Genomic DNA, 23,134 nt, shown 5'->3' on the forward strand with positions numbered 1-23,134 from the left:
TGCACACAATCATGTCAATGTTGCACTAGGGTGCTAAAGCAGGGATGGAGTCAGGACAGATGTGTTGCCATGGTAACCAAAGCCAAATGGAAATATCAAACCCACGATGCCGTGGGGGAATTTATGCCCACTCAATATCAGAACCCCCCCTCGTAGACCTACCACCTGTGGGGTCAAGCCTAAGAGTCCGGTGCATTGTGTTTTTGGGTGGTGGTTGAGGGCGGGTACTTGGTCTTCAACGGCCAAATCTGGTTCTTGGGACGTGGAATGTCACTTCTCTGGTGGGGAAATTGCCTGAACTTATGCATGAGGTTGAGACATTTCGACTATATAGTTGGACTCACTTCGACCCACAGTTTGGGTTCTGGAACCAAACTCCTCGAGGGGGGCTGGATCTTGTTCTACTGTAGAGAGGTGGCAAATCAATCCTAAGAAATAAAGCTTAACACATATGTGTTTTTCTTAGCACTTTTAATGATAAAGACGTTAAATGTTCCTTTAAAGGCACCTTATTCGAAATATGTGGCCGTCTTGGGTCTTGTATTGTAGTTGATTTGATTGGCCAGTTAATTCACTTCATTCAGTATTTCTACTCCTACACCTTTTAAGTGACATTTATGGAGACAATATGCAAAGTACGGCTGCACAGTGGCCTACTGGTTAGCACACAGGCCACATAGCAAGGAGACCTGAGTTCAATTCCACCCTCTGTGTGGAGATGACATGTTCTCCCTGTGCATGCTAGGCGTGGGTTTTCTAAAAACATGCTAGGTTAATTGGCGACTCCCGCCTCTCGCCCGAAAACATCTGGGATAGGCTACAGCACGCACTCGACTCTCGTGAGGATAATTAATGAATATGCAAAGTAATGACATTTTGTAGCCTTTCGACGGTCCAGTAGCATTGACGTCATCAGCCAGCGCGGCGTATTCAAGTTAAAACACATACGTGCTCCTACTTGTACAAGAGGGGTTATAAGTCTGGTGGAGAGCAAGTGTTTCGTAAGTCACGTGAGCACAGGTGGGCGTGCAAGTATACGTACGCGGAAGTGGTAAATGGCGCGCACTTGCTTGTTTAGTTTTGTCACACATTTACTTGTTTTGCATCACCACGTTTCCTTACACTGCTGCCCGCCAACTGTCATAACCTCGCAAGATTACAATAAGCCCACACCACGTTCAGTGTCTGTTAAGTGCGTCAAGACGGAAGAACCATCCCAACCCTTTCAGCGGCAAAAGACACAAGGAGGCCACATTACTTGTGAGTTGCTGCACCGTTCTTTCATATGGCTGCTCTGATTAGGTGAGAAATTCATTTGCATAATGTCCGTCACCTGTGGGTGCAAACTGCAGGTTTGAATTGCACAATGTAAAGTAAATAATGATTCATGGCAAGCTATTTCTATTCATTTTGATTTTGTATTGCATTTTCAACTACTTTTTTGTACTCTTTGGTAATTTATTCTTAAGTATGTCAGCATTATTCATCATTTATACCTGATTGAACTTTACCCGCACTGCCTAGTATCCTGGTCTTTATTTGGCTAAAAAGTTATTGAATCGTTTAGGATTGTATCATTTTAAATGAACCAATATCGTCCCTGAATCGTATCAGCAACCACAAATCGGGATGCGATTCGAATCGTTATTAAAACAAATTGTTACACCACTGCTGCAATGGTGCAGAGAACATTCACACAGGAACTGCTGACAGCCACAGCTTCAGAACAATACATGCTTTCACTGTTAAGTCCCTAAATACAAGAAACTCTCAAACAAAAGTTGCAACAAAAATACGTTGCTAAGAGGGGGTTGGTGTCAAGTTGGCAACGCTGATGTAGTTGTCAGCCTTTTGCATATTGGACTGGTGACCAGTTCTTCATACTGGACAATATTATGATATTTATAAAAAAAATCAGTTCAAATGACACTTAACTGTCTTTTTGAATGGAACAACCTGAAAATTGTCTTGCGTTTATCAAAATTTAACAGACAGCATATCTCTTGGTCATGCTGACTGATGCTTTTTGTTTAGATCTATAGTTGTTAGCGAGTAAAGCGGTAGGAGAGACCAAAAATATCTTCACAGTAATGCAAAACAACTGTCCACAAAATGTTTTCATGTCCAATGAAATCTTGTCCTGGATGAAGTGTAACATTTATTGTTAAATAGAATTGACTGCTACCCTAAATGTCCTTGAGTGAAAGTGTCAGTTAGGTCTGTGTGGCCCTCCTCTCCCATCAGTCTTTGGGCCGCCTCGAGGTCTGGATCCACCACCTCCAGGAGAGCGAATGTCATGCCAGATCTGGATCAGAGGCTCCCTCTTGCTCCAGATCAGTTTGTGACCGTATGTGACGTACCAGCTGTACCGTAACAAATACACGCTCAGTGATGAGGATATTTTTTTGAGTAAAAAAAAAAAAAAAACTTACGCGCCGAAGAGAGCTCCTCCAAGGTGTGCTGCATGGTCGACCAGTCGCCATCCTAACAGCAGCCCAACTGTATCCATAGCAACAAGGGCTTTGAAAGCCTGTAGAGAGGCAAGCAGAAGGGAACTGCATCAAGTACAATGAGGGCCCTATGAAATGTAGTCACAGATGCCATTTGAACTACGTTATTAATGTAACAGTTTCAGTTTTTATTAGGCAATTTTATGATTCTTTACACGATTTCAAGAAATCCTAGTGCCCTATACAACCATGCATACTCGCATAATCATACATTTCTTGCCTACAACAGTGTATGTAGAAGTGTAGAATGCACACAGTGTTCCACTCACATTTCCAGCCGTTATGGACACCATGGGGAGGAAAATGATGCCCAGTTTGGCTTCTGGCACGTTCGTGCAGACCGCAGCCAGCACTGCCATGACTGCACCTGACTGATGTGCACACAGGTCTAACATTCATTCTTGTCCTTGATTAGTTCATATGCAAGAAAAGTCTCTCACCGCTCCTAATGAAGGATAGATGCGTCCAGAGAAGGTTTTCCATACATAGCTAACCATAGTGGAAATCACACCTAAAGGGGAATAACAACGTGGTTAGAAGTCTTTCTGCCATAGACAATCATCCGTTCAATTACTGAATGCACATATGGATGCAAAATGTCATCACTTGCACATACAAAAACAAAACGGCAAGTCCACAAAAGGTGAACCGTGATGTAGCAAGGTAACACTATATATAATATTGTTTTCCCGACTCAACACAGCTCAAAGCCTGCTGCACCTCACGATCACTGCACTGTATATTTTAATATCCATTTCTTTAAAATGGTTAAAATCTTAAACATTGTAAGCGTAGATGCTTTAACATGTCTACATGCTGATACAAATGGAAATGGCGCCACCGAACCAGGTTTCGTGGTATACTGTGTGTAATGACAATAACATATCTATGTGCCTAATAGACAGACGCTTTTGAATGCCATGAGGTTAAGATGTTCCATATTGCAGACTTACCCGCAGACATGTAGACAGCGACAAACTGCTCCCTCCCTAAAAGGGAGACTATCCCTGAGGAAAATGTCCACAGAACATACATGTTGGTCATCATGTGGATGATGGAGTAGTGACTAAAACAGGAGAGGACCATGGGAAGGCATTGCCTCTCTGGTGAACACAGAAACAGCACACAGTGTTAATGTATCTCCCATTTCTCATTAGAAAACACACATTTTCTGCTGAGCTCCTCACTGGAGGCTGGGTTGGATGTGAAATACTTCAGCATGCTTCTTTGTAGTGAAGGGATCCGCCAGCAACACAGGACTGCAGCGTTGACCGCAATAATACCTGCAGAACAGCCACCATGAAAACCCCCACACCCAGACGAAATGTCGCATCACTTCAATAAAGTATGGTGGAGCACCTGTAACAGTTTTTTGGCCTTCAGTGAGGCTGCTCCAGAGGTCATCCGCGATGGACATGAGGAGGATGAGCTGGCGCTGGAAGCCCGTCAGCTGGTTCCACCAGTCATGCCAGTGCACCATGTCTGCGGAGCCCTGGCAAGTAAATATCCTGATGTTCAATGACATCTAGCAAGCAACACTGATAGTGGGACAGTGTTGCTTGTCATTCAAACATCACCTGTAGGAATTTGTCCGACTCTTCATCTCGTAGAATTCTAACTCTTGACTTGATGGTCTCATATTGCAGGATGGCAGCAGCACCAAAAGAGCAACCTGTAAACTGAGTCTGAACATTACCTCACCACATCATATTGAAATCTGACAGACAAAAATATGTAAAATAAAAGACTACCAAGCGGCAACAAACAGACTATTCACATTTATATTCCTGATACCCATTAGCCAGCTGGGCCTGTATAATCAACACTTTGAAGTACATGTAGTATGCTGACATTTATTTATTGCTATTCTAGGTATTATGCAAAGACTTACCCCCACTGTGAACATCAGGGGCTTGAACAGCTTTTGTAGGGGGACAGTAGGGCGGGGTGGAGGTTCTGGTGGTGAAGCGTTGTGTGTTTCTTGGTTGATATTGCCTTTCTTTGTTTCTGGCTTTTTAGCTTCATGGCGGAATCCACGCTTCACTTGGTTGTAAGGATGTACTCTTTTTGAAGCACAAACAAACAAACATTATAGATTAATCAGGAACGTCATTGCGTTACCTTGGACAGGGGTCGGCAACCTATAATATCAAGAGAGCCATGTTAGGTCAATTAATAACTCCTAAATAGGTTTGAATGCGAGTGTGAATGTTTGCTCTGCAATTTCCTTACGGCTTATCAGTACATTTTCATTACTTAAAAAACCCAAACAAAACTCAGTAGTACAATAATTACCACAGCTATGCAACAGCTCAGTAACTGATTCAGTGGAATTCCAAGTGGAATTGGTCACTAAGATATGCCAGCTAAACCCCAAGGTGATTCGCACACACCACAGGACTTAAATAACGTATACCACACCAGTAGGACAAATACGTTAAACAGTACAGTACAGTGCATGACAGTACTGTCAACTAATCACAAACATTCTCTCATTCATACTCTTCTCATACGACCGCTATGTAATTATTTAGTTACCTGGAAGCTCGAGGAGCTACATTTTTAGCTATAATCAAGTTTGTTGGAGCCCATTTCACGATACATCCTCTCCACGCCATGTTTGTTAGTGTTTACCAAGGGCATCTGACTCGGAAGTCACTTCCGTAGTATCCTCTGTGAGTGTTTGGCCGCCATGATGGTGAGCAGACTCCAGAAACGTTGTATTGGAAATAGTATGTCCTCGGCACACTGCTCAGCCATTAATTGCACTAATAAACCGTCCAAAATACCGGATTTTTCAAGATCCTTCAAAACAGAGACAAGTATGTGTCATGGAGTTTTAGCATTTACATTTTTAAAAATAGTTTTGTTTACAGATATAATTATCAATTGTGTATATATAACTGTATGTATAAGTTTATACTCAGACTAGCCCCGCCCACCACTCTTCCTTACCACTCTGATGCGTTAATGTTTGGTTATCCGTATCCAAGTCTAATGTCCTTGGGTGTTTTAACTCAACTGGAAGCTCCGCCTGCACCGAATGATTTCATCTGATGTTGCGTTCATGACTCATGGGCGGGCTCCGATAACTGCATATCAGTGGAAGGTTAATATAAATATCGTACAAAACAAAGTAAAGTTAAAGAAGAAGGAAATCCACATTTTAAGTACTATTTATGTAGCAAACTATCCAGATACACCATTTGGTCAGATATGTTTCAGTAGTTTGTTTTATATTTATTAAAAATCGAGCGTAGTGATGTTGGTGAAGGCAGCATTGTTTTTTTTGTGGACCCCCTCCCCCACTAGGAATAACACTTTGCTACCCTCTTGTGGCGGAAATTAACACTTGCATAAATGCGTGCCTCAGCTTCAGTTACTGAATATAGTACACTGTATATTGTACTTATATATACTTTTAATTGTTAATTATTATTTGTACATTGCAATTATTAATACATGTTGTTTTAATATCCATTTTGTTCAATCTTACTAGTAGAAATTAAAAATAATATTCTTCAATTTTTTTCTGTAATATAGTGTAGAACATCAAGATTATTCTAGAAAAAATGTGACAAATTTATTAAAATTACGGTCTGTCAGTGGTAAGCACGTACAGCATATAATTGTTTAATCATGATTGACCAGTACAAACACACTAACATGCTAGGCTTTGTTAAAATGAAAACATGACAGAAAGCAGCAGAAGACCTCAAAAGTGAGCAGTATTGATGGCACTGGGTGTTGCTATTGACATCTGGACAAGTTCCACAAACTTCTCACAAGCTCGCCATTGACTCTGGAATTAGGTGAAGAAGTTCCTATATAGCTGCACTGCAGTGTCCGCAGAGAAGCTATAGGCTCACCTCCAATCCTGGATCTGCAATACACTTGCATAAAAAAATTGCATACACTGCAAACCAGTGCTTGTATGAGATCATTGTTTTTGGATGCAAGAGTGTTGTATAGAGTGTAGTAATCTGTGCATGTATTAGAATATACTGTACATATGTGACTAAAGGGCAACAGTGTGCCTTTGCTGCTGTGTGGGCCCAAGGACACACTGTCAAGTTAGATGATATCCTATTGGGGATATTATCCTGTGAGTGCAGGTTTGGGTCAGAGCAGGACAATGGCGGTGGAGCAGAGGAGAAACATGATGAGGGATGACAGTGATTGGAGAACAATTAAAACAAGGGTGATAATAATAACAACATTTCTTTGATATGACTGTATTATGTGTTCAGTTGTTTCTTTATGAATGATGTCAAAACCTATGCAAGAGTTCAAGTTCCTTTTGTGATCAATGTGGAATCTTTCCCTAGCAGAGGTGTCCTCTTTCATAGGTCCTCTCATTGATTTAAAGTGAACCGACGCCAGCTGGTGTTGGCTGGTGGCGGGAACAGGGTCATCATGTCACTCAGACCTCATCCATGTCATTTAGCTGTTTACTGTTTAAATTCACTGTCCCAAGCATGACACAGAACACCGTTTAGCCTTGAGACTTGCTACCGGCTACACTGTCCTTTTTTTAGACATCAGAGGAAACACGAGCTGTTATCGCTGCGTCCCACAAGTGCTGACAGGGAGCTTTCTCCAACACTGATCAATGAGCCCGTTGGATATTAACACACTGGCGCTTGTTTTCTGTCATTTCCCCCCACTCTCCCTTTACTGCACTGTGGTTGCAGTGTTTGTATTGTGAATTTCTCACAGTGGCATTCAAAATAAAGTTATTTTTGCATGACAACATCATCACCCTCTCAAAACTCAAGTGCAAAATGCTTTCTGTGAATGTTTTTTTTCGTGATTAAAAATGCAATAGATTACAAGAGGCACTTTAATAAAAAAAAAAAAAACACAGTAAGGCCTTTGTGTGCTTAAGGTCTAGCAGTTCACACGAATGCAAATTGATTACACAACACCGGTCACTTCCTTTTAAGAGCTTTTTACTCAAACCCATTGCACAACACATTTCTAATCCACTGTTCAATATACTGTACTGTACACCCTTGCTGACAGAATTCTACCACCATATCAAATAACTAGCACAATATGGCTCAGGACGCATCTATTGATTGTATTCTTTCATTAAATATTGATATCCCTCAGCAAAATATCACCTGCCTGTGCTAAGGTTTCAGCATTTGAGCGTGTGGTCAGAGATGCTGTAGATGGCAGAGACAGGACATAAATGTAATTTTGACAAATGTCTTAATAATGTGTTAATAAAAGTATTACAGATTATATGGGGATATTGTGTTGGTGGACAGGGAATATAACATTTATGGTTTTATGTTTTCTGTCTAAATCATAATTATGGTCTTATTTGTGTTGATGTGTGATATTAGAGCAGCTTTTCATTCAACACACACACACACACACACACACACACACACACACACACACACAGCTCAAAAGAGAGAGCCTTTACCTGAGCCCTCAGCCCAGCGTCACAAACCCCTCCTCCTTCCTGTGGGTGCTGCCATGTGCTTCAGTGGGTTCCACACAAGGGTGGTGGGGGCCAGGAGGAGGTCATTTTGCACTCTGCATTTATTGAAATAAACGTCCTGACTTGAGGCTGCTCTTTCTGTCCAGAGGAAGCAAGGACAGAATCCCAGTCTGGGAGCATCCAGGAACGGTCTCTTAAACTTCTGCACCACAAGGGGACATGGGTGATAAAAACGCCGGTAAGAAACACTCACACCTACAAGTCCACATTACAGACTGCATGCACAAGCTTGTCTGCATCAGGAATCCTGTATCGGGATGTTAGTGTACTGCTGCAGCACCACTATTATCTGAACAGCTCCCTCTTTCCCTTCACTTTGTTACTCAATGTAAATGATGAGTGTACATGGACAAGACTTGCTTACATTTCTGTCTCCATGGCGCAAGAGAATAGTAGCATTGAGAGCCCATGCTCTTGTTTACCACAGTATGTATTATTTCTATGGATTTTAATCCCTTGTGTTGTGACTGGACTTACAAATATGTAGTTCAATTGAAGCTATTTTAACCACGACAGAGGGTGAAACTATCACTATCGCTACTGCTTATTTCAAGTTCACTTACTCTACAAATACGAAAACAGAAAACACAATGTCTTGGTTTTGTTTGAGGCTTATTCCTTAGCAGGAATTCTTTTCTTGCCCCAAGGTGCTATGCATGGTTTTCTGTAACCACACCAAGGGTGCGGTTCTTATGGTTCAATGTGTAAAGTGCTTTGTGATTACATATATTTGACTTAATTCCTCTCTAATTGTAACCCTCAGTCCTATTTTTTAAATGACTTTTGTTTACTAGCATCTCCAACTCGTCAATAAATGCTTTCGATTAACCAACCCATGGGAATTTTAATACCAAGACATATATCAGCATGGTCTTAAGGCTGTGCAGCAAGCAAAAACCTGAAGTGAAATATCATGAAGAAATTAACGCTTACACCTTATAAAGTGCTTGTGGGTAACTAACTAACTAACTAACTTTGAAGTAGCTAAATTATATCTTACCTTGCGATGTAACTTTGCCACAATGCTTCCTTGTGACTGTTCTGACTGGTGCATCTATAACAGGGGTGTCCAAACTTTATCCACCAAGGGCCACATAAAGAAAATGAAAGGATGCAAGGGGCCACTTTTGAGATCTTGTAAACTACACATTAGGATATATGCTAAGAAGTTATATATTCCAAGAAAAAACTTCATCTCAGCTTTGTGATATACAGTCTTTGCCCCCTTCCTGATTTTGGAATGTTTGTCACACTTCAATGTTTCAGATCATCAAACAAATGTAAATATTAATCAATGACAACACAAGTGAACACAAATACAGTTTTTAAATAAAACTTTATTATTAAAGGAGTAAAAACTACCCAAACCTACACGGCCCTGTGTGAAAATGTGACCGCCCCATGTCATGTTATAAAGCCATTTGTAAGGCTTTGGGACTGCAGCAAACCACAGTGAGAGCCATTATCTACAAATGGCAAAAACATGGAACAGTGGTGAACCTTCCCAGGAGTGGCTGGCCAACCGACATTAATTCATCCAAGGGGTCACAAAACACCGTGCAACAACATCCAAAGAACTGCAGGCCTCACTTGCCTTAGTTAAGGTCAATGTTCATGACTCCACCATAAGAATGACACAGAGCAATAAAAAAATAAAAAAAAACACTTGCATGGTAGAGTTCCAAGACAAGAACCACTGCTGAAGGCTCGTCTCAATTTTGCCAGAAAACATCTTGATGATCCCCAAGACCTTTAGGAAAATATGTGTGTCCCATTACGTTATTACTTTATTTACTGTCTCTATATTGGCAGTTACTATGGTACCCACTATGTCATTGTATGGTCATCACCTCGTACTTTGGTACAAGGTACATGATTAAAAAAAAACCAAAAAAAACAAACAAACCTTAAACTGTATTATGGAAAGCAGGAAGTGAACAAATGTAACAGTTACTGATTGTAAAAGTACCAGATGGAGGGGTAGGATTTAATAAGCTTTGCTTCTTCCTACTCCTTTTGGACATGTGGAACTGTGAACTGATTATGGGATGCACTCAATTGTAATCTGATGCATGTTCAAATGAAATAAAACCATTACCATTACTTTATTCCCATAATATTTTGACTTCATTGTTGTAACATTGGCTGCAAGTGGTTAGTACGCAGGTCACACAGCGAGGAGACCCACGTTTGATTCCTCCCTCGGGCATCTCTGTGTGGAGTTTGCATGTTCTGCCCGTGCATGCGTGGGTTTTCTCCGGGTACTCCGGTTTCCTTCCACATTCATGTTAGGTTAATTGGCGACTCCAAATATCCATGGGTTGGTCGTTTGTCTATATGTGCCCTGTGATTGGCTGGCGACCCCGCCTCTCGCCCAAAGACAGCTGGGATAGGCTCCAGCACACCCGTGACCCTCGTGAGGATAAGTGGAAGAAAATGAAATGAATGTGGGCTCCCTCTCAGCAACCAGGGGACCCAATGCATATAGCCCCATCTAAGCTCTCTCAACCGAGAGCTAAGAAAATGCAATACATACAGCGTACATACATAGTAATGTCAGAAGAATATTATTGCTGGAATCCAAATATTTTTATCCAGATAATCCAAGTGGCCATTTTATACTTAGGAATCCTCTCTTTTGCGCCACTGTGGGCTGCATTGCTGTAAATAGTGAGTCATCCTCACATCGCAACTCAGCACCAGTTTAACAATGGCGGACTGTCAAATTATTTAATGTTTTTTAATCAAATTAATAATCCATACATTTTCTATGATATCCTCACTCGGGTCGCTGGGATGCTGGAGCCTATCCCAGCTGTCTTTGGGTACACCCTGGACTGGTCACCAGCCAATCACAGGGCACATATAGACAAACAACCATTCACACTCATATTCATTCATTCATTCATGGACAATTTAGAGTCGCCAATTGGAATGTGGGTGGAAACCGGAGTACCCGGACCGAGCGTAGAATTGAACCCAGGTCTTGTAGCTGTGTGGCCCGTGCGCTAGCCACTCGTCCTGTGCGCTAACCACTCAACCACAGTGCGACCTGCAAATCCATAAATATACCGGTAACTACTCTTTAACTTGTGTAGTCATAGCAGGAAGAGGCAGGATATAATGCTTGCAGTCTGTTAGAATGTTGCCGCCCTCCAGGCAGCTTGTGAACCAATTGCTCACAGTCCTTTTAAATCCGTACAAGGTCACTTTACAGGCATTTACTGTATAGAAGCGAAACTAGAGCTGGCTTATCGTTCCATAGTGTCATCAAACACACATGAGAGTCTGCTCAAATACACGTAGGTTAAGACAGGAACAGTCAAATGAATGGAAACCCTTTGGGGCTGCGTCTTAGTGCTTGCTACAGTGCCTTCAACGCCCTTCTGCCTTCATTCTGTTTTTGCATCCCGTCTTTGCATACAATGGTGATTCATTTTGCAGAGGGACAGTAAAGTCGGAGTTGAATATTCAGCACCATCACCCTATGTGTCATTATGTGTTGAGTCCCCTTCCCTCACCCAATCTTCCCCTAAACTGACCTTTTCCTATTTGCATGGCTGCTGATGTTGATACATTTTGCTGACCTGAAACATCCTTTCATCTACACTGTGTACATTAAAACACTGTGAAAACATGAGACCAAGGGTGTTTGAGGCGACATTATTAATTGTGCTTCTTCTGCAAACAAGATGCAAGTACCAATACAAGTTTAAAATAAATAAAACAACATTTTAAAGATTTCCCATAATGAATTTTATTTGAGAAAAGCGTTACATCAGAGGGCAAGCGGAATAGAAAATGGATGGAACCCAGATCCAGAGGGAGGCTGATGTCATTGCAGGGCTCCAATGAATGTGTTGTTCAACCGCAGTGCATTACGGGAAAAAAGAGTTGTTCTTTCATTTGACAGGTTTTGTACATGTCTTTACATTTGTCAGGTATTCCTTTTTTAGTGTTAAGTTGCTGTGTGAGTTTAGTGGTCATAAAAGATGTCACTGAGTGGGTTGACAAGCTAGTTGTGAGTGCACTGATCGCTCGTGATAGGCTCCTGCCAAAGAAAGAGCTACTGTAAGCCATAAATTAGCCACACCGCTGTATAAGCCGAAGGGTTCAAAGTTTAAGAAGTTGAAAGTTTAAGACAGTGTTGGTGAAATTGAAATTCAATGTCTGGATAATGAAAAAAAATGGACATAGAAAAATAAAAAAACAACATAAAAATATCTTGTTTTTATTGAGTTGCTCTCATATTAACTGTAATTGCATTCTGTAAAACTATTTGCAGTGGAAGTCATTATTGATGTGCTGTTTGCAACATGCACAATTTCTGCTCTACGGATAACAGTGACAGATATTCAATATTCAATAACAAATTGTCACCTTTTGCTTTTGAATGTCTATAATGTACTAATCAGTTTTTAAGTATCGGGATATATCGGAATCTATGAATAGTGATGTGAATTGAATCACCACATACTAGGCCAGGGGTGGGCAAATATTTGGACTCGAGGGCCGCATTGAGTTAACAAAATTGTCTGGGGGGCCAGAACATATATTTAACACACACACACTATTTTATGCTTATCATTTTCCTTGAATTATTTGTCTAATTTTATCTGTAAAAGTGTTATCCTATATCAGTTGTATGTTCTCATGTCCCTTTTTTAGGAGCACTTTAAACATCACACCACATCAAACTATGTCATTTAATTTGACAGTTTTGTTGTTTATTTTTTATTAAATCAGACATCCGACTTGCAAGTCATGTTGCCAGTTTGTATGTTAAAAGTTGAAGTTAGAAAGCAACTGGGGGGCCGGATTCAAACGCTTGGTGGGCCGCATGTGGCCCCCGGGCCGTAGTTTGCCCACCCCTGTACTAGGCGATGCACACACCTACCTGGTACTGTCTGCAGTTAAACAAAAAATGACATTATGCAGCTAAAAAGCTAGTTATATCAATGGTGCAGGAGTCCAAAACTTAGTTTCACTTGATCAGAAAAGTAATGCTTGAGGTGGAGGGCTGCAGCACGTAATGTGTAAGCTTTCATGTATTATCTCTAGAGGAGGAGGATTCTCTGTCATCACCTCAACTCTGAGCCCTGCATTACCTCACTCATGCACCGGCCAGCTTGCTTGCTTGCCACTTATGCAGCTTAAGTTTGGCGTGCATGCTCCGCGTCTCCCCTCCCTCATGCACAAAACCTCCCCCATCGTCCCTCTCCTCCTCCTCCTCCTCCTCCTCCTACCCACCGCTGTCTCTTCTCCTTGTCTCTTTCGCTATTACGTCCGCTGACGGTGTGCAATTGGAGCACAGCGTGTCGTCCTTGCGTTGCCTGGAGAAAGAGGAGTGTGCATGCCGACAGTAGACAAACCGGACTAGATGAGAAGCCCGAGGGAAGGTGGTGGTGATGATGGTGGTGGTGGTGGGAGACTACCTCAAGATGCCTGGTTTTAGCCTAACGTGTCCTGCAGACTGTGCCCTTCCGAGGCTGTAAATAGAGAGGAAAAGAGAGATAGAGGCAAGCTGGCTATGCTGCCTGACCCTGCATGCTGTGTTGTGGTGTAGCATTGTTTGGATTGAGGCAGTCTCCCATAAAAGCCAAATCAATGAGGATTCTGAGGCCATTCCTTCAGAAAGGAGCGCATATGCTGCAGTGTTTCTGTGGACAACGATCGAAGTCGACCACTATCACCAACGGTGAGAGACCTCACACACGCCACGCTCTCTTTGCATGCTCCTAAAGTGGGGAGGTGATGGTGAGGATGAAGAAGATGAGGATGGAGGTTGAGTGGTTTCATTGGCCACAACAAGTCGAGTGTGTGTGCGAGTGTGGCTGCGGCGCATGCATGGAGTCTCTCCTTTAGCGCTCATCATCTGGCCGCGAGTTGAGTGTGCACCAGTCAGCTGCCGAGCCCCGCAGTCCTCCACGTTCCACGCACACGCTTCACCCTGTGCGCGGGTGCGTCGAACGGGTGCAATGTCGTGTCAACGTCCCCAAAACAAAAGATGACAATCAGCACCACGGATAGCGTCACAGCGGAAGACACCGCTTATAGGCCCCAGTTCCCAAACTTTTCACTTCCTTTGTACAGCAGACATCATATTCTTACATAACCATTACTTTCACTTGTAACAATGCCTATTATTCTTAGTCTTATTAGTCTTTACATCTGTAGTGTCTGTTGTTTTTATTTAAATCTTGAGTTCAAGTTGACATATACCAAAACTTTGGAAAGTTCCTGTGTTACAATAATTCTAACAGTATTTATTATTCAGTGTTCATAATCCATACAAAAGCAATTAATACAATATTTAAAATGTATTAATGTAATGTATAAAAGCATGCACATTGACACATGCTTCTGTACTTAACTTTGGTACATGAATATTATTTGGGTGGGAGACTCTGACTGCTTGAGAACATCCAGTAGCTACTTGGAAAAGTTACACTAGGGTGTAATTATTAGCTCTGATAGGGTAAGAGACAAATATGGATATGGATAATACAATGCCTGTCACTCCAGCTGTAGTGTTATGTTTAACTTTTACAGCTAAACCCTCTACAATAAAGTACCCTTGTTGCAGTCAGTCATATATACACTATGATGTAATCATACTTTAGCTGAAGTGTTCCTCAACAAATTCAGGGCAGACAATTAGAAACTCCATCAAGCTCAGTTGAATCCTTTGAGACAGCTGGACCAAAAGCAGCACACATTGGGATCTGTGGAAGTCAAGAATAAAAGATTTTCACCGGTCCTTATTCTGCAGCACTGTTAGATAAACCTTGTGTGAGCTCGTCACACCATCATGAGCTGGATCATTGGCTTCAAGCAGGGTTTCACAACTTTTTCAACTCAAGAACCACACACATTATATTGATATTTGGTTCCTTTCCAGGTCCCCAAATTTCAAGTACAGTAATACCTTATTAGGGTTAATCGGTTCCAGTGAGTTTCCTCTTATTTATGAATAGAATATTGAGCATGAAAACATTATTAGAGCCTTCTAGACAGAAACTAACACCCCTATAGTAACCTTTATACTCACATTACCCAATACAGTAAATAAGTATTTACGACATAAATACTCATGCTCATGTCTGTTCCCCAGGGGAGCTGAGTGGCGGGTGGACAGGAAGTGACGTTGGGGGTTCAGAGTTGAGTTTCAGCTTGGTGTGGTTTATGGCCCATGTTTTTATTAGGAGTCATTGTACTTGTTGTGGGTGTTGTTGTTGTTCACGGCGACCAAGTGGTTAGCGTGCAGTCCACACAGCTAGACGCGAATTCGATTCCACCCTCGGCCATCTCTGTGTTGAGTTTGCATGTTCTCCCCATGCATGGGCAGGTTTCCTCCCACATTCCAAAAACATGCTAGGTTAATTGGCGACTCCAAATTGTCCATAGGTATGAATGTGAGTGTGAATGGTTGTTTGTCTATATGTGCCTTGTGATTGGCTGGCAACCAGTCCAGGGTGTACCTCGCCTCTCGCCCGAAAACAGCTGGGATAGGCTCCAGCCCCCCTGCGACCCTCGTGAGGATAAACGGTAGAAAATGAATGAATGAATGTACCTGTGGGGAGATACTTCAAACCTGCAATAAAGGCCCATTATTTTAGCGATCAAATCTGTTTTGTGTCTCACCGAACATTAATGACACCTAATGACCAGTGTAAAATATTACATATCATTCGCAGTGTCCTTGAATGCATCTTTTGATTTACTTAAATTTAAATTGTTAAAGCATAAATTGTTATGCTTGGAAGTGCTTAATGGGTAACATTTGCTTCAGTACGCATATTTTTGAGTCATTGGTGGTATTTAAGCTAGAAACAGCACAATTTATTTGTTTTTGTTTTATTTGTTTACAAATCTGTCATCAACAGTACACATCAAACATGAATCCAAATATAATGTTTGCTTGCGTTCATAAAAATAGGAGTTAGTTGTCAGTGAGTGAACAGTCAGTAAAAGTTGATTCGTTGTGTGTACTATGGATTTTGTGGCACACAGACAGAGAGAGCTTTGTTCTTTAACCGCAAGTTTGGAGTTGATACTTGTAGTTCAATAGTTTTCAGACGGGGTCTTCTTACTCCTCATTCCACTTGTGGTAGGCTTGAACAGTTGGACTTACAGTTTTAGTTGTACTTACACTAATTGGACTAGTTTTTTCATGCCTAAATGCGTATGAGATGCAACCTGAAATCATTCTCATTTATTTCTCATTGCTCCCCACATAGAGTACAAGAATATTAATGAAAGCGATATGTGCAAAGCAATATAATACATCACTGTTTTGGGAGCAGCATAACAACATCATCTAATTTACTACTGTGTAGGTTTTGGTTCAATGAAGCAGTGACAGCAAAAATAAGTAAGTGCTATATGCCAAAGCCATGCTTAAATGTTTACACCCTCTCTCTGCCTGGCTTTTATAATGTGTCACTAAATTAACCTGAACTTTTAATTTAGAGACAGTTTTAAATATACAGTAATCCCTCATTTATCGAGGTTAAGGGATTCAGGCTGTAATAAGTGAATACCCACAAAGTAGGATTCCTTATGTATAAATCAAATACTTTAAGCATAGAAAACCTGTTTACTTCTATGTATATTTTTAACATTATTAGAGATCTTTTGACATAAAATAACATCCCTATAGTCACCTTTAATCTTGTGTGTCCCAATATAGTAGACATAATAAGAGAAAATAAATTATTTAAGACACACTCATACTTGTGTGTGTTCTGGACATGTGGAGGACAGCAAGTGGCGCTGGGGTTTTAGAGTTGACCTTTAGCTCGGAGTGGATTACCGCTGCACCAGTAGCCTGTGAAATTATTAGGATGATTATTATGTTATTATTATTGTACATGTTTTGAGATAATTCAAATCTGCAATAAAAGTCTCTTGCGATCAAATTTGGTGCATGCATGACTTGTGTGGAATACTACACCGCATCACGTTTGTGAATGCATCTTCTGAATCCCTTTATATTTGTATTTCAGTTCATCTTGCCAATTTTAGGCTTTAAAATGTTGAATTTAGGTAAAATATTTTTTTTCTTAGTGGCAATAAGCTGTATTCAGCCACCAAACAGCATGATTTATTAATATATTTTTGAAAAACACTGTTTTGATGCTTTGTGTGTTGTCTTTGTTGCCAGTTAGAACCTACACGGGTGTGTTTTTATTTTTACATTAGCTTAATCGCTTCTAATGCTCTAATGCTTTTAATGTATTAATGTTCAACTTCAAATTTAATACATTCATTCATTTTCTACCGCTTATCCTCACAAGGGTTGCTGGAGCCTATCCCAGCTTTTTTAGGCGAGGGCCGGGGTACACCCTGGACTGGTCTCGCCAGCCAATCACAGGGCACATATAGACAAACAACCATTCACACTCACATTCATACCTATGGACAATTTGGAGTCACCAATTAACCTAGCATGTTTTTGGAATGTGGGAGGAAACCGGAGTACCCGGAGAAAACCCACGCATGCACGGGGAGAACATGCAAACTCCACACAGAGATGGCCGAGAGTGGAATTGAACCCTGGTCTCCTAGCTGTGAGGTCTGCACGCTAACCACTTGAATATTTTTTTCTCAATACACTAAATACACTAAACTACTAATACACATTATGAACAATACATGATTAAATGCTAGATACTTATACTATAAAAGTGCTAAGACCAAGTTGTAAAAAGTGCTATTACTTGAGTTGTAAAGACATATAATTTCTATATTTAAGATTATTGAGTCATTTTTGAGTCATTTCGAACCATTTTTACTCGATGTTAAACATAGAACTTCTGAATGAAACCTGATGAAAACTTTCCAACAAGTTTAGCTCTTAACAGCGGTAGTTCGTTCGTCTTCCACATGGGGGCAGCAGACCTAAAGAAATCCATGACATGACCAGTATTGTGCTGTGTTGGTGGGTGGACTGTTGATGTTGGGAGGCAATGGCAGCATAAAGCAGAGACATCCTTTCCACTGTCAGTGATCAATCAGTATACAGTTTGTCTCAAGTGCCATCAAAAGCAGTTGTCTTCATGGCTTTGGAATGAAGTTGAGCTGCATGTGTTCTTAGCATGATATGCTACACCAGAAAAGGCCTTTTCAAATAAACCCTATTCTATACTCTTACTGGTAGAAAAAAACACAGAATACAGCATCCTTAGAATGATAGATGTGTTTATCGACATTTCTTGTTGCTGCCCTGACATATCCTTTCTACCAAGTAAACAACCAGCCAATAACATTACGACTTGCTATAAACGAACTGATTTAGCCTCTTGCCTGCATACCTCATTTGTCTTTTGCTATCTTTATTTCCTCCTGTGAGAAACTTGGACATATTGGCTCCTTCTTATCTCGCTCTCAAACATTGTGTTATATTCAAGTATTATGTAAAGGAACGGGGTCCAAATTGGTGATCTGAGTCCGGGCAAAGGCCTTTTAAATATTTCATGCTGAAAGAAAGATTTGCTGTGCTGGTGAAGACACACATGCTCTACCTCCCACACATGCACGTGTGTACAATACCAGCAATCATTTTATGATATCCTCACAAGTGACAATACACATGAAGATACAGTACGTAGTTTTGAGTAGTCAGTGTACAGCTGGTAGCAGTATTGGTTTATTATACACTGAAATGGGTCGACATGCAATATCTGGCAACACAAGTGCGTCCAGTCAAGCATGAAGGTGGTAGAGTCCCAGTCTGAGGCTGCACGAGTCCTTATGGCACTGTGGAGCTGTGGTTCATTGAAGGAATCACAAATTCCAACATTTGTTCCAACAAGTTGCCAACTTTTCAGTCAGAAAAGCAGCTAATTTGCATATGATGTTGTAAAATGCTGCAGGAAATAAAGCATAAGCTCGTAGGAAAGACAAAAAAAGTGAGTAAAAACACCTTAAATTTAGAAAAAATTGGATTCTTGTTTGGTTAATTTAAAATTGGCCATCATTTTATTTAATATGTAATATAACAGAATCATTTTTATTTTTGATGCATGGAGTGGAAGCTGACTGTGCACTGCTGGCTTGTGACTGCCTTTGGGCGGGGCCGACCTGTCAACATCACCTTCTGTTGCTCAGTGAGAGCAAAAAAGGCAGAGCAATACATGCTTTCACTTTTGAGTCCCTCACAGCGCCAGAAAAAGTGGCTAGATTTGTCACTAGGCGCTTTTGAGAAAATATGTCATCAAGAGAGGTTGGAATCGCTGCAGATTTAGCGACAAATTCACCATGTTGGCAACACTGCCGTCATCATGGAGGGCTGGAAGAAGATTCCGGGAACAACCTGTGCAGCTCTAGGGAATTCCATGCCCAAGACGATTAAGAGTGCTACATAACAATGGCCCTCATACTAAATATTTACACTTTTTCAACATGATTAGCATATTGGCCGCACGGTCGTAGAGGGTTTGAATCTGTCTTTAGGCCTGTAAGTTTGGGGTATTCCGGCTTCTTGAGTCGGCGTGTCCAAACTTTCCCTACGGATACGCTTGATATTTTTAAAAACCCTAATTTAGGTTGAGATATTATAAGCAGTTAAATGGACTACATTCCAGTTATGTATTATAGGTGACAAAGCAATATCCTGTTGCCATCTGATGCTGACTGTGTTTAATTTTATGCTGCGGGTCATTAAAAGCCAGGCTGTGGACCACAAACGGCCCCAAACTCAGATTTTGGACATCCTTGGTCTGCACTCAATGTCCAGTCTAGTGTCATTGCCTGTGTCTTGGGTGTTATTGTGTTTTTTGCGTGTCTAAAATGGGATTTCCTTTTTCACATATTTACTCTAGTCATCACTTACCTTTATGACATTTTTAAAGGGAACAAATGACTGACATGTTTTCCACGAGAAGACATAAGCCATCCTTGTTATTGCATGGCTGTGAGAATTCCTAATACAATCACGTATGATTGCGTTAAAAGAGTTGGAGAGAGGGAGAGCGGGGAGGATAAAGAGGGAGGGAGATGGGGGAGTGAGAGGAGAGGGGGCGAGGCGGTCTATACAGCGTTCACTTTTCCTTTCGGCGATGGAACAAACCCACGGCACCCACACACCGGGAGACACTTAGGAATGATGCCACTCTCTGACCGATGCAACTAATTGTTGCTTTTGATACGAAACCCCCCCTCCCCACCCCACCCCACTCCTGCGGGCTTCCAATACATCTCTGCAGCACCCTTTACTGCCGATCCCCCTCTCCTTCCCCCCCACTGAGAGGTGCCATCGCCGGAACCGAAGCGTGCATGCATGGGCTCATCTGAGCTCCTTGCGCAGCACCTTGGAGCCACTGCGTCTGTCTTTCATGCGCATGGATTAAAAGGGACATTTTTTGGCACTACAGATGATAATTTCTTTAAAAAAAAGAAAGAAGCAGCAGCAGCCCACAAGGAAAAGCTGATGTGCAACCGAAGGATTCGGAACCGAGCTGGTCAGACGCTGAGCTGTTCACCTGGAATATCAGAACCCCCCCAATGACACACAGCTGCACCAACTTATCAACACTGTTGCATGTCGCTTGCAAGCTCCGTCGTGTAGATTTATAACAAGTCCTGCCAGTGCAACAAAGTTCTCACCACACGAAGATGCAACCCGAGTCTCAATGATGTTCCGGAATCAGAGTTCCGTATCAGAATGACATTTGGTTGAAACGTTTCTGGACCGACACTCAGAATCTACCGTGCCTTTTTTTTTTGCATCAGGATTCTGCACCGGTTCCAACCTCAGCCGAACTAGATTCTTGGTGTTTTTTTTTTTTTTTTTAAAAAGACTCGGTTCTGGGAGATGGCTGCGATCGCCAGCTCTCTGATCCGCCAGAAGCGTCAGGCGAGGGAATCGAACAGCGACCGGGTATCCACGTCCAAGCGTCGACCCAGCCCCAGCAAGGACCCCCGCTCTCTATGTGAGAGGCATTTTTTGGGGGTCTTCAGCAAAGTGCGTTTCTGCAGCGGCAAGAAAAGACCCGTGCGTCGGCGACCAGGTCAGTGCTGTACTACCCATAGCCCCCCCCAATATGATCCGTGCAATGTGTGCGAATGGATCCCCCCATTCCCCCGAACCCAACCCAATACCCACCCCGCCCCTCTTTGGAGCAGCGGCGGCATTGTGCTGCAGTCACTGCCTCCCATCAGAGCCACAGAATGTAGACAAATCCACCTGTTCCATTTTGGCATCAACCTGGACATGTCTAGGCTGTGACGTCACCCCTAGAGTTGTCATGCAATACATGTCTTCCTGATTTTACCCCCCCCCTTTTCCCTTGCTAATGTAAACAAATTAAATACCCCCTCCTTTCCCTAATAATGAAAAAAGAGGCACTCAATTGCCTAATTTATATTGAATGCTGATTGGGGTTTTCCAGGGATAAGTTGCACCGCAGTGCACCACAAGGCTCTTTTCAGATTAAATGTTTTAATGGTAAATGTTTATTGCAGAGTGGAGGCTGTACTGCAGTGGAGGGGGGTATAGCCTCAGTGATTAAGAGCTACTCTCTTTTTACTGATGCCACACTACTATAGTTCCGTGTTGGTGCACTTAAGTCAACAGGAGTAGTTGTGGCGTTATTATTATAGGAGAACAACAAAGCCAGACTCATTATTACAAGATTTTTATACATAGCTGTTATAAAATGATCAGGTCATAATTAGCAGGTAGGTAACTCCCCCCACCCAACCATTTCTTTTCATATACAGTAAGCCGATTCACTGGATTTTTTTTTTTTTATCGATCAATTCTGCCTGTTTTAAAAGACTGTTTCTCCTTCTGTCCCAACCACCTCCCCCTACTTCGTAAGATGCACCTTCGAAACCTCCACAGGTGTCCCATAAGGGCTGCAGGCTAGGTCAGTAGCTCAGCCTCCATCCGTGTGTGCTGTGTTTCTTCTCGTCTCCACCCCATCTTTGCGCCCATGTCGACTTTGCACCCCCTTTCCTTCCTCTTTTTCTGGGCCAGGGAGGGTGGGAATGTTTGGGAGGGACACATTGAGGAAAGTGTGTGTGTGGGGAGGGGGGCTCCGTTGGGCTTCAACACCTGTCTGATTGCTGACTTCTTTGCTGACTTTTATTTTTTTCTTCCATCTCTTTGTGTGGCTGTCTTTAAAAATGTATTTCTTAGCCTTGCCTCCTCTGTTTATTTCTGCTTCTTTTATTTTTTGTTAATGTTGGATCAAACCTCACTCCTTCTCCGAAGTCTGTAAATATTGTACAATGTGTCAAGCTGTAGTGTAGGTGTATATTGGTGTTTATGAATATGGTGTGTCCGCCCCGCCCCGCCCCGCTATAGAACAGGGGATCATTCACCATTTCACGGCCATGACACCATTTGTCAGTGTGCCTAAATGTCTTGTCCTGTATTAGTATGAAGTACATGTATTGACCTTTTTATGGTGGCACCTGTCAGCCATCATGCCACACGTGTATTTTTCGCATGGCAACACATGCAGTGTGCTCCGGACTGTTTTCTTTTGCACAATACACACTCACCGCTAAATGATTGGAAGTGATGAAGCAGTCAGCAGTGGTCCACAATGAGGCCTTCATTTATTGAAATGTGGTTATCGCATGTCATTTACTGACGTGTGCACTCCCATACACCTTTAGCACTCCCACAAAAGCACAGTCTCCCGCTCTCTCTCTCTCGCACACACACACACATGCATTCAAATCACCCCCGCCTGTCATGGATGATGAGGGGCCCGTCCCAGGAATGGATACCAACCTCAGGGGTAGGTGAGTTGGAGATTGACGTACAGTTGAGTAGACATGTAGTTCATACGTGGGCTCTTCTCTGCGCATATTTGTCTCATAGTGGCTATATTAAGCTGTTAAATCAAACCCTACAGTGGAACCAAGATTTTGGGAAGTTTGGGATGGCTCTGAACGCTCGGTTTCTCAGAGCTTTTTCAAACACTGGCTGTTTGTGACATCACATGGGACCAGTGTTCCTTATATGGGCATGCGCTGTAGGCTAGATACGCCAAATACAAATATAACATATTCAGACGGCGCAAAATCAACAACCGAAATCATCCCAAATAAATATCCCTAATAAAAACATGGGCTACTGCTGTGGGCTACA

General features: G+C 42.0%; 2 protein-coding genes and 1 long non-coding RNA gene across 6 annotated transcripts in view; 2 read left to right on the forward strand and 1 right to left on the reverse strand.

Moving 5' to 3' along the window:
- Positions 1 to 470: 470 nt before the first annotated feature.
- On the reverse strand, positions 471 to 5,505 carry parla (presenilin associated, rhomboid-like a). Of its 2 annotated transcripts, XM_058065661.1 has the most exons (11): positions 5,466 to 5,505; positions 5,049 to 5,315; positions 4,402 to 4,573; positions 4,088 to 4,189; positions 3,870 to 4,002; positions 3,698 to 3,793; positions 3,464 to 3,613; positions 2,951 to 3,021; positions 2,780 to 2,881; positions 2,433 to 2,530; positions 471 to 2,363 (listed from the first exon to the last, which is right to left on the reverse strand). In XM_058065661.1, the coding sequence occupies exons 2-11, from the start codon at positions 5,126 to 5,128 to the stop codon at positions 2,210 to 2,212; spliced, it is 1,158 nt and encodes a 385-aa protein (XP_057921644.1). In that variant the 5' UTR covers positions 5,129 to 5,315; positions 5,466 to 5,505; the 3' UTR covers positions 471 to 2,209. The 2 variants fall into 2 exon arrangements, with proteins under 2 accessions (XP_057921644.1, XP_057921645.1); XM_058065662.1 differs by lacking the exon at positions 5,466 to 5,505 and having other exon boundaries at positions 5,049 to 5,343.
- Positions 1,233 to 4,265, forward strand: LOC131124832 (uncharacterized). The gene is made up of 3 exons (XR_009128940.1): positions 1,233 to 1,302; positions 3,744 to 4,009; positions 4,157 to 4,265. It is a non-coding gene; the product is annotated as an uncharacterized LOC131124832 (long non-coding RNA).
- Positions 5,506 to 13,285: 7,780 nt separating the features above from the next.
- Positions 13,286 to 23,134, forward strand: part of fgf12a (fibroblast growth factor 12a) — a 38,802-nt gene continuing 28,953 nt past the window's right edge. Inside the window, exons 1-2 of one of the 3 annotated variants that reach the window (XM_058065664.1) lie at positions 20,100 to 21,038; positions 21,852 to 21,899. In XM_058065664.1, the coding sequence (XP_057921647.1) occupies positions 20,843 to 21,038; positions 21,852 to 21,899 (244 nt within the window). In that variant the 5' untranslated portion in view covers positions 20,100 to 20,842. Of the gene's footprint in view, positions 13,724 to 20,099; positions 21,039 to 21,851; positions 21,900 to 23,134 lie in introns of those variants that run through there. The other 2 variants (XM_058065666.1, XM_058065665.1) reach the window with 2 other exon arrangements.

Source organism: Doryrhamphus excisus, chromosome 3 (assembly GCF_030265055.1).
Source record: "Doryrhamphus excisus isolate RoL2022-K1 chromosome 3, RoL_Dexc_1.0, whole genome shotgun sequence".
Classification (NCBI taxonomy): domain Eukaryota; kingdom Metazoa; phylum Chordata; class Actinopteri; order Syngnathiformes; family Syngnathidae; genus Doryrhamphus; species Doryrhamphus excisus.

Bases quoted from the DNA above. Each gene is read 5' to 3' on its own strand.
- parla (XM_058065661.1), bottom strand. From the start codon at position 5,128: ATGGCGTGGAGAGGATGTATCGTGAAATGGGCTCCAACAAACTTGATT. The intron at 4,003-4,087 runs GTGATGTTTGAA...TTTACTTGCCAG, and splicing joins AGTCGGACAAATTCCTACAG to GGCTCCGCAGACATGGTGCA. The intron at 3,614-3,697 runs GTGAGGAGCTCA...TGTGTTCACCAG, and splicing joins CACATCCAACCCAGCCTCCA to AGAGGCAATGCCTTCCCATG.